We start from the raw sequence: 9587 nt of genomic DNA on the forward strand, positions 1-9587 counted from the left end.
GCTTCCTCCCGGCATCGGTCGGGTCACGCCGGTCCTTGGGCATTGCCGCGGCGTCGCCGCCGTCACGGGCGGCTACCGCTGACTCGGCTACCGCTGACTCGGAGGCCGGGCAACGCCGGCTCCTTGTCGGCGGCTGCCCTTTCTCCGTCCGCGGCCGCCCGCTTTGTGGCGGCAGCGGACGTCTCGACTGACAGTGGTCAGTCGGCTGCCTCCGGGTATCGCGTCTAAGGGATTTTATTCCTTGCAGCGCCGGCTCCTTGTCGGCGGCTGCCCTTTCTCCGTCCGCGGCCGCCCGCTTTGTGGCGGCAGCGGACGTCTCGACTGACAGTGGTCAGTCGGCTGCCTCCGGGTATCGCGTCTAAGGGATTTTATTCCTTGCAGCGCCGGCTCCTTGTCGGCGGCTGCCCTTTCTCCGTCCGCGGCCGCCCGCTTTGTGGCGGCAGCGGACGTCTCGACTGACAGTGGTCAGTCGGCTGCCTCCGGGTATCGCGTCTAAGGGATTTTATTCCTCCTGCATGCTCCTGCTGCTTGTTGCTTGATTGCCTGACCCTTAGGCTGCTTGTCTGCGCGGCTTCGCGCTTGGGCTGGCGCTGCCGCGTCTGGGTGCCAGCAGTGCTGGTTCTTTTCGGGCTTGTGTTTTGTGTGTGTTTGTGCAGCTTCTCGCTGTGGACTGTGTGCCTGGCGGTTCAGCTTGTTCCTGCTTTGTTTTGCTTGAGGCACTTTTTACCTTCTGCCAGTAAATCCTATACCTTCCTCCTGCATGCTCCTGCTGCTTGTTGCTTGATTGCCTGACCCTTCGGCTGCTTGTCGGCGCGGCTTCGCGCTTGGGCTGGCGCTGCCGCGTCTGGGTGCCAGCAGTGCTGGTTCTTTTCGGGCTTGTGTTTTGTGTGTGATTGTGCAGCTTCTCGCTGTGGACTGTGTGCCTGCCGGTTCAGCTTGTTCCTGCTTTGTTTTGCTTGAGGCACTTTTTACCTTCTGCCAGTAAATCCTATACCTTCCTCCTGCATGCTCCTGCTGCTTGTTGCTTGATTGCCTGACCCTTCGGCTGCTTGTCGGCGCGGCTTCGCGCTTGGGCTGGCGCTGCCGCGTCTGGGTGCCAGCAGTGCTGGTTCTTTTCGGGCTTGTGTTTTGTGTGTGTTTGTGCAGCTTCTCGCTGTGGACTGTGTGCCTGCCGGTTCAGCTTGTTCCTGCTTTGTTAAGCTTGAGGCAGCTTTTACCTTCTGCCAGTAAATCCTATACCTTCCTCCTGCATGCTCCTGCTGCTGATTGCCTGACCCTTCGGCTGCTTGTCGGCGCGGCTTCGCGCTTGGGCTGGCGCTGCCGCGTCTGGGTGCCAGCAGTGCTGGTTCTTTTCGGGCTTGTGTTTTGTGTGTGATTGTGCAGCTTCTCGCTGTGGACTGTGTGCCTGCCGGTTCAGCTTGTTCCTGCTTTGTTTTGCTTGAGGCACTTTTTACCTTCTGCCAGTAAATCCACTCTCCACATCCCTGGAATCCGCGATCGAGGGTCTGAGCAGTACGAGGGCTTGATGGCGGACGTGACGTTGGTCCACCCTTACATTGGTAGCTCTGCCGACCAGACCAAGTGGGGGGAGGTCAACCTCGACGCCCTCCATGTTGCAGCGTCTGAGAAGATTCGCAAACATTGCGCTGCATATGCTATGACTACTCCTCCTCGAGCGTTCATCCCTCTTGCCATCTCGACGGTCGGTACCCTGCATCCTGACACCCTCCGCTTCATCTGGTATCTCGCGGACATCATTGCTCAGCGCTCGATGCCTCTTGTCCATGCCATGATGCGGCGTTTGGTCGGCACTTCGTGCCTGATGACGGCCCTGCTGCTGAGGTCCTGGCTCGCAAACGCGCCGCCACCTATCAGCGCCTCACTATGCAGCTGACGCTGGAGGCGCTCTTGTCTGGTGCGAGGCGCATGACGCCCTTGCGGGCGCAAGCACTTCTCGAGCCAGAGGACAGCTCCTCCTCGGACTTTGTCGAGTCGCCCGAGGGGGAGTCTTCGCCGGAGGTCTCCGACTCCGATGGGGGACACCCTTCGAGTGGCCCCGACGATCGGCGCGGAGCTGGCGAGGCGTCTCCGTCCCTCACTGTGACGTCGGGTGCCTCCGGAGAGCTCGACACCACTGGGGTGCTTGCTGCTGGTCCGAGCTCGCCTGCTTCCTCCCCGGCATCGGTCGGGTCACGCCGGTCCTTGGGCATTGCTGCGGCGTCGCCGCCGTCACGGGCGGCTACCGCTGACTCGGCTACCGCTGACTCGGAGGCTAGCGAGGAGGACTACCTCGAATCCTATACCCACCTCGAGCGGTACCGTGTTCCAGTGTCCAGCCTCCCTCCTTCCGCTGCCCCAGGCGGACCCCCGGGCAACGCCGGCTCCTTGTCGGCGGCTGCCCTTTCTCCGTCCGCGGCCGCCCGCTTTGTGGCGGCAGCGGACGTCTCGACTGACAGTGGTCAGTCGGCTGCCTCCGGGTATCGCGTCTAAGGGATTTTATTCCTCCTGCATGCTCCTGCTGCTTGTTGCTTGATTGCCTGACCCTTCGGCTGCTTGTCGGCGCGGCTTCGCGCTTGGGCTGGCGATGCCGCGTCTGGGTGCCAGCAGTGCTGGTTCTTTTCGGGCTTGTGTTTTGTGTGTGATTGTGCAGCTTCTCGCTGTGGACTGTGTGCCTGCCGGTTCAGCTTGTTCCGTTTTGCTTGAGGCACTTTTTACCTTATGCCAGTAAATCCTCGAGTCCTTAGACGCGATACCCGGAGGCAGCCAACTGACCACTGTCAGTCGAGACGTCCGCGCCGGCACAAAGCTGGCGGCCGCGGACGGAGAAAGGGCAGCCGCCGACAAGGAGCCGGCGCTGCCCGCCGCCGGGGTCCGCCTGGGGCAGCGGACGGAGGGAGACTGGACACAGGAACACGGTAGCGCTCGAGGTTCAGCTTGTTCCTGCTTTGTTTTGCTTGAGGCCCTTTTTACCTTCTGCCAGTAAATCCTATACCTCCCGCTCGAGGTAGTCCTCCTCGCTAGCCTCCGAGTCAGCGGTAGCCGAGTCAGCGGTAGCCGCCCGTGACGGCGGCGACGCCGCGGCAATGCCCAAGGACCGGCGTGACCCGACCGATGCCGGGGAGGAAGCAGGCGAGCTCGGACCAGCAGCAAGCACCCCAGTGGTGTCGAGCTCTCCGGAGGCACCCGACGTCACAGTGAGGGACGGAGACGCTTCGCCAGCTCCGCGCCGATCGTCGGGGCCACTCGAAGGGTGTATAGGATTTACTGGCAGAAGGTAAAAAGTGCCTCAAGCATGACACGCGAACCAATCCAGGGTCTTCTTGCACACAGTCCACAGCGAGAAGCTGCACAAACACACACAAAACACAAGCCCGAAAAGAACCAGCACTGCTGGCACCCAGACGCGGCATCGCCAGCCCAAGCGCGAAGCCGCGCAGACAAGCAGCCTAAGGGTCAAGCAATCAAGCAACAAGCAGCAGGAGCATGCAGGAGGAAGAAAATCCGAAGGGTGTCCCCCATCGGAGTCGGAGACCTCCGGCGAAGACTCCCCCTCGGGCGACTCGACAAAGTCCGAGGAGGAACTGTCCTCTGGCTCGAGAAGTGCTTGCGCCCGCAAGGGCGTCATGCGCCTCGCACCAGACAAGAGCGCCTCCAGCGTCAGCTGCATAGTGAGGCGCTGATAGGTGGCGGCGCGTTTGCGAGCCAGGACCTCAGCAGCAGGGCCGTCATCAGGCACGAAGTGCCGACCAAACGCCGCATCCTCAAGAGGCATCGAGCGCTGAGCAATGATGTCCGCGAGATACCAGATGAAGCGGAGGGTGTCAGGATGCAGGGTAACGTCCGTCGAGATGGCAAGAGGGATGAACTTACGCTCGAGGAGGAGTAGTCATAGCATATGCAGCGCAATGTTTGCGAATCTTCTCAGACGCTGCAACATGGAGGGCGTCGAGGTTGACCTCCCCCCACTTGGTCTGGTCGGCAGAGCTACCAATGTAAGGGTGGACCAACGTCACGTCCGCCATCAAGCCCTCGTACTGCTCAGACCCTCGATCGCGGATTCCAGGGATGTGGAGAGTGGATTTACTGGCAGAAGGTAAAAAGTGCCTCAAGCAAAACAAAGCAGGAACAAGCTGAACCGGCAGGCACACAGTCCACAGCGAGAAGCTGCACAATCACACACAAAACACAAGCCCGAAAAGAACCAGCACTGCTGGCACCCAGACGCGGCAGCGCCAGCCCAAGCGCGAAGCCGCGCCGACAAGCAGCCGAAGGGTCAGGCAATCAGCAGCAGGAGCATGCAGGAGGAAGGTATAGGATTTACTGGCAGAAGGTAAAAAGTGCCTCAAGCAAAACAAAGCAGGAACAAGCTGAACCGGCAGGCACACAGTCCACAGCGAGAAGCTGCACAAACACACACAAAACACAAGCCCGAAAAGAACCAGCACTGCTGGCACCCAGACGCGGCAGCGCCAGCCCAAGCGCGAAGCCGCGCCGACAAGCAGCCGAAGGGTCAGGCAATCAAGCAACAAGCAGCAGGAGCATGCAGGAGGAAGGTATAGGATTTACTGGCAGAAGGTAAAAAGTGCCTCAAGCAAAACAAAGCAGGAACAAGCTGAACCGGCAGGCACACAGTCCACAGCGAGAAGCTGCACAAACAAGAGGGATGAACGCTCGAGGAGGAGTAGTCATGGCATATGCAGCGCGATGTTTGCGAATCTTCTCAGACGCTGCAACATGGAGGGCGTCGAGGTTGACCTCCCCCCACTTGGTCAGACAGATAATGGCCTAAACCAATGTAAGGGTGGACCAACGTCACGTCCGCCATCAAGCCCTCGTACTGCTCGGACCCTCGATCGCGGATACCAGGGATGCGGATGACAATGGATTTACTGGCAGAAGGTAAAAAGTGCCTCAAGCAAAACAAAGCAGGAACAAGCTGAACCGCCAGGCACACAGCGCACAGCGAGAAGCTGCACAAACACACACAAAACACAAGCCCGAAAAGAACCAGCACTGCTGGCACCCAGACGCGGCACCGCCAGCAGCAGTAAAGGATTTACTGGCAGGAGGTAAAAAGTGCCTCAAGCAAAACAAAGCAGGAACAAGCTGAACCGGCAGGCACACAGTCCACAGCGAGCCCAAGCGCGAAGCGGCGCAGACAAGCAGCCTAAGGGTCAGGCAATCAAGCAACAAGCAGCAGGAGCATGCAGGAGGAATAAAATCCCTTAGACGCGATACCCGGAGGCAGCCAACTGACCACTGTCAGTCGAGACGTCCGCTGCCGCCACAAAGCGGGCGGCCGCGGACGGAGAAAGGGCAGCCTGCGGATATCGCCCTTCATCTATCGACCGAAGACTCCCCGGGCGGACCCCCGGGCCCCACCGGCTCCTACTTGTATAGGATTTACTGGCAGAAGGTAAAAAGTGCCTCAATATGCAGCGCGATGTTTGCGAATCTTCTCAGACGCTGCAACATGGAGGGCGTCGAGGTTGACCTCCCCCCACTTGGTCAGGTCGGCAGAGCTACCAATGTAAGGGTGGACCAACGTCACGTCCGCCATCAAGCCCTCGTACTGCTCGGACCCTCGATCGCGGATTCCAGGAATGTGGATATCGCCCTTCATCTTGCGGCCATGAGGATGGGAGGGTACCTGCCGTCGAGAACGAGGATCCCCCACTGTATCGATGACGCTCTGAAGACCAGCTTCGTTCAGCATCGACCGAATCGTACGAGTAAGGTTGTCATGCGCCGTGGGAAGCTTGGAGGATCGGCGTTTGCAGGTCTGGAGATGATGTGCAGCAACGGAGGGGTCAAGCTCGCGCTGACATCCATCACATTCCGTCGGACACTGGCAGATCGGCATGCCATGGAGATAGCAGTCGAGCATCTGAGCATAGCGGTGCGGGAAGGCCTTGAGGGGGTAGTAGCTCGAGACTCGCATCGGAGAGTGGCTCAGGTCTCGCTCAGGAAAATGAGCGAAGATGGTAGACTGCAAGACCCTATCCTGCGACTTGAGCGAGTGTGTCCTGCGGCTGTGCAAGGTGAGGATATCACGCTGCTGATCCGTCAGCGCAGCGCGAGCATGCACATGGCGAGGGAAGACGCGCATGACAAGAGGGGTCACATTTCGCTGCGCAGGCGGAGGAATGAAGTGCTCATGAGACGAGTCGACGAGAGCGCGCAAACCAGGGATGTGTACCACAGATGCCGGGGGGCCCGGGCGTCCTGCGTCATCAGGCACAGCAGCCGGGGCAGATGGGATCGCCGCGCCATCTGCAGCCGGTGCAGGAGCCTTCACACGACGGTAGAGGATCGCTCCAGCATTATGAACGAAGTCGTGCGCCTCAACGAAGAAGGTCGCCAGAGGATGCTTCTGGGCACGGAGAGATCTCGAGCAGTGAACGTCCAGGCTATGAGGAGAGGGCAAGGTCCGGGACATCGGCTGGTCAGAGTACCAAGCGAGGAAGCGAGCGATAGCCGTATAGTAAACAGCGGGGTGTAGACCCTCAGAGGGCGTGAACTCGTCCCCTCCCCGACTATGCGGAAGCTCCCGCTTGAACCTCGCAAACTCTAGCAGGTCGGGATGCGCGGCGAGGTACTGCGAGGAAGGCCAGCGGTGGTATTTCTCAAGCGCCAGGTGGACAGAGAGGTCAAAGCGACGAATCTGTGATTGGACCCGCGGGAGAAACGGAGATGACCCCTGGAGGAAGAAGCGCAGCTTCTGGAGATGGCTCGCCCTCACCAGCGTCTTGAACATGAAGCCATGCTGGACGAGCCCGAGCTTTGAGAGCTCTTCGTTGAGGGTAGAGACCTTCGCTCGGAGCTGACTAGCATGAAATCCATCCGTGCCGATAGGCAGGCCGCCAAGTGTAATCCCGCCAGTGACGACCTCGAAGTGAAGAAGTTGAGTCTTGAGACGGCGCTTAAGGCTCTTCTTCAGCTGCGAGAGATCAGGGTGTTGATGCCAGGAGGGGATGACTGGGAGGTCCAGAGGGGGGCCGGGTCACTCCGGCGGCACTGGGCCCGGGCCGGCCCGCCACAACGGTTCCGGAGGCTTCGCTCGGACCGTCGGCCCGGGACATCCTCTCCCGGGAAGTTGGCAGGTCCTAAAAGGTGGGCCTGCCTCAGAGTCCTTCAAAGGTCAAGGATAACATGGCGATGAGGTGAGAGAGTGGGTTCGCTCTTGGTGATGCCCTGCAGCTGCTCTTTGCTTGTGCTCCTTCCTCTTGCTGCTCCTGTACGCGCTCTTACTCCTGAAGCTCAGCCATCTTCCTTCTTGTCTCTTCCTTCTCTTTCTCTTCCCTTCCTTCTCTTCCTTCTCTTCCTTATCTGTCTTCACGGCACTTCCCTCCTCGTCTCTGTTTTACTCTTTGAGCTTGACATGTAGTATTCGCAGGAAGGAGCTCACGGCTGGTTCGTTCCTCATTCTCTCAGCTCTGCTCATCGCGAGCTTTGGCTTGGTGGGTCACTGGCGAGCTCGGTGAGGACAGGCTTATCACGCCTCTCAAGTGACGCTCGCACACTCTCAGCAGCCTTTCAATGGAGCAGCGACTTCAGCACACCCTCGTGCCGGGATCCTCCTCCTATCTGTCCGCAAGCAAATACTTGAAGCAGGTCAGCCCTACCTCCTAGCCCTGACCTGCTGGCCTAGATCCTGACGCTGCTGTAGCTGCAGGTACAGTCGGCAGCCGGACAAGTAGCGTATGAGAAGAAGCAGGAAGCGAAGCGTGAGGCTGCGATGCGAGAGGGGATGAAGCAGGCGAAGCAGCTCTATCAGTACACGATGAGACACGGTGAGAGCTTGATTGAGAACAAGTGAAGGTAAAGGGTTGCAGGTTATGGGAAAGATCAGGACAGGGAGATGTGGAAGACCCTTGAAGCTTTCAGTCATAGGAAGTGATTGAAACCGAGTCTTGCTCTTGTTGAAGTACTTGATCTTTGCTGTAAACTTTCATCTCCTCTTCATCTCCTCGCTTCGCTTTTTCCCTCTCCCCCCCCCCCTTCGTCTTCAGAGTACAAAAGTGCCTCATGTTCCTGGCGGCTTCTTGACGATGGAAGGCTCAAGTTTCTTCACTTCGTCCTGCGCATTTCGGCATGTCGGTATGGGTCAGGTGTGCATGATCGCACCTGCAAGAAGGACAAGATCTGCTCCTCGTTTTCAAGCTCCTCCTTCACCAAAGTAATTTCCGCCTGTTTGTGATGAGCATGGCCAAGTCGGAGTCTTCATTCTCACCTGCACTCGTCGTTGTGCCGCTTGAATCCTCAGCAGCTCCTCTACCAGCAGCTCAGTTAGCTCACTTCTCTCTCGTCACAACCCGGCCTCACCATGCTCGTTTAGAGGCGAGAAGAACGGCTCGATGGTGGCCCACGCGGGCCCTCCTGTGCGAGGGGTCAGGCTGGTGCTGCGGGTCAGGCGCGTCACCGTTGGGCATGCGGGTGTTGCACATGCCGATCCTCTGAAGGAGACCCTGCGAGAGCCTGAGGAGGGACCGCGCGAGGCATCGGGAACCTCATTGGGAGCGTTGAAGACGAACTCATCGTGTCGCTCGGAGACGACCGGCTTCTTCTGCGAGGGCTCTCCTGGTCCTCTCCCGTTAGACCTGAGCTAGCGAGTGCAGACGCGCACCGACGCGGGGGAAGAGCTTGAGCATGTGCTTGATCTCCAGCCCTTGCTCGGGCCCTGCGATAACAAGCGGGTGAGGGAAGGGAGAAGCTGGCACGAGCTTCACCATCATGAAAGAAGATGCGAATCGTGATCTCAAACTCTCCCCATCCCAGCTCGCAGACCTGACCCCCGCTCGTCAGCTCAGGCTTTCACTACTGGCATGAGACGTGAAACGGGGCTGTGTCGATAACTCGGGTGGGGTTGTTGAAGGAGGGATGCAGCTGAAAGATCACACGCTCAATGAGCGGCGTCAGGTCCTCGTTGTTCGCTCCGCGGACATAGACATGCCTGCAAGGGCATCACAGGAAGCTGCCTCCTCCTCCTCCTCCTCCTCCTCCTCCTCCTCCTCCTCCTCCTCCTCCTCCTCCTCCTCCTCCTCCTCCTCCTCCTCCTCCTCCTCCTGCTTTCTCCTCTCACCATTTGTGCGTCTGATACTCTTGGGCTCGCTTGCCTTGCCAGAAGGCGATGGTGCCATAGGCGAACGGCACTGTCACATTCCCCTCCTTGTCTCTCAGCGGCCACACGGCATTCGGAGGAGCCGAACTCTGCACCTTGTCCTGCCCCTCGGTTGGCCCGTTGCCTTCACTCATGAGCAGATGAAGCTGATGCTGAGACCTGCTCACAGGTTGAGACCTACAGTCAGCGAAAGCGAGAGTGAGTGAGTGAGTGAGTGAGTGAGTGAGTGAGTGAGTGAGTGAGTGAGTGAGTGAGTGAGTGAGTGAGTGAGTGAGTGAGTGAGTGAGTGAGTGAGTGAGTGAGTGAGTGAGTGAGTGAGTGAGTGAGGGATAGAGGGATAGAGGGATAGAGTGAGTGAGTGAGTGAGTGAGTGAGTGAGTGAGTGAGTGAGTGAGTGAGTGAGTGAGTGAGTGAGTGAGTGAGTGAGTGAGTGAGTGAGTGAGGGATAGAGTGAGGATAGAGTGAT

At 59.0% G+C, this 9587-nt stretch overlaps 3 protein-coding genes across 3 annotated transcripts; 2 read left to right on the forward strand and 1 right to left on the reverse strand.

Moving 5' to 3' along the window:
* Positions 1-1525: 1525 nt before the first annotated feature.
* GUITHDRAFT_108904 (hypothetical protein) lies at positions 1526-2490 on the forward strand (the record flags this gene model as incomplete). The annotated part of the gene is made up of 2 exons (XM_005832187.1): positions 1526-1706; positions 1766-2490. The coding sequence occupies 2 exons, from the start codon at positions 1526-1528 to the stop codon at positions 2488-2490; spliced, it is 906 nt and encodes a 301-aa protein (XP_005832244.1).
* A 4662-nt stretch (positions 2491-7152) lies between these two features.
* Positions 7153-7964, forward strand: GUITHDRAFT_163355 (hypothetical protein; the record flags this gene model as incomplete). The annotated part of the gene is made up of 5 exons (XM_005832188.1): positions 7153-7163; positions 7397-7480; positions 7533-7614; positions 7676-7793; positions 7836-7964. The coding sequence occupies 5 exons, from the start codon at positions 7153-7155 to the stop codon at positions 7898-7900; spliced, it is 360 nt and encodes a 119-aa protein (XP_005832245.1). The 3' UTR covers positions 7901-7964.
* A 62-nt stretch (positions 7965-8026) lies between these two features.
* On the reverse strand, positions 8027-9282 carry GUITHDRAFT_163356 (hypothetical protein; the record flags this gene model as incomplete). Its single annotated transcript, XM_005832189.1, has 10 exons — positions 9083-9282; positions 8833-8953; positions 8730-8787; positions 8627-8680; positions 8510-8580; positions 8423-8468; positions 8326-8379; positions 8234-8274; positions 8128-8190; positions 8027-8080 (listed from the first exon to the last, which is right to left on the reverse strand). The coding sequence occupies exons 1-10, from the start codon at positions 9253-9255 to the stop codon at positions 8027-8029; spliced, it is 735 nt and encodes a 244-aa protein (XP_005832246.1). The 5' UTR covers positions 9256-9282.
* Between the last annotated feature and the right edge of the window lie 305 nt (positions 9283-9587).

The sequence above is a fragment of the Guillardia theta genome (genome assembly GCF_000315625.1).
Source record: "Guillardia theta CCMP2712 unplaced genomic scaffold GUITHscaffold_36, whole genome shotgun sequence".
Taxonomy (NCBI): domain Eukaryota; class Cryptophyceae; order Pyrenomonadales; family Geminigeraceae; genus Guillardia; species Guillardia theta.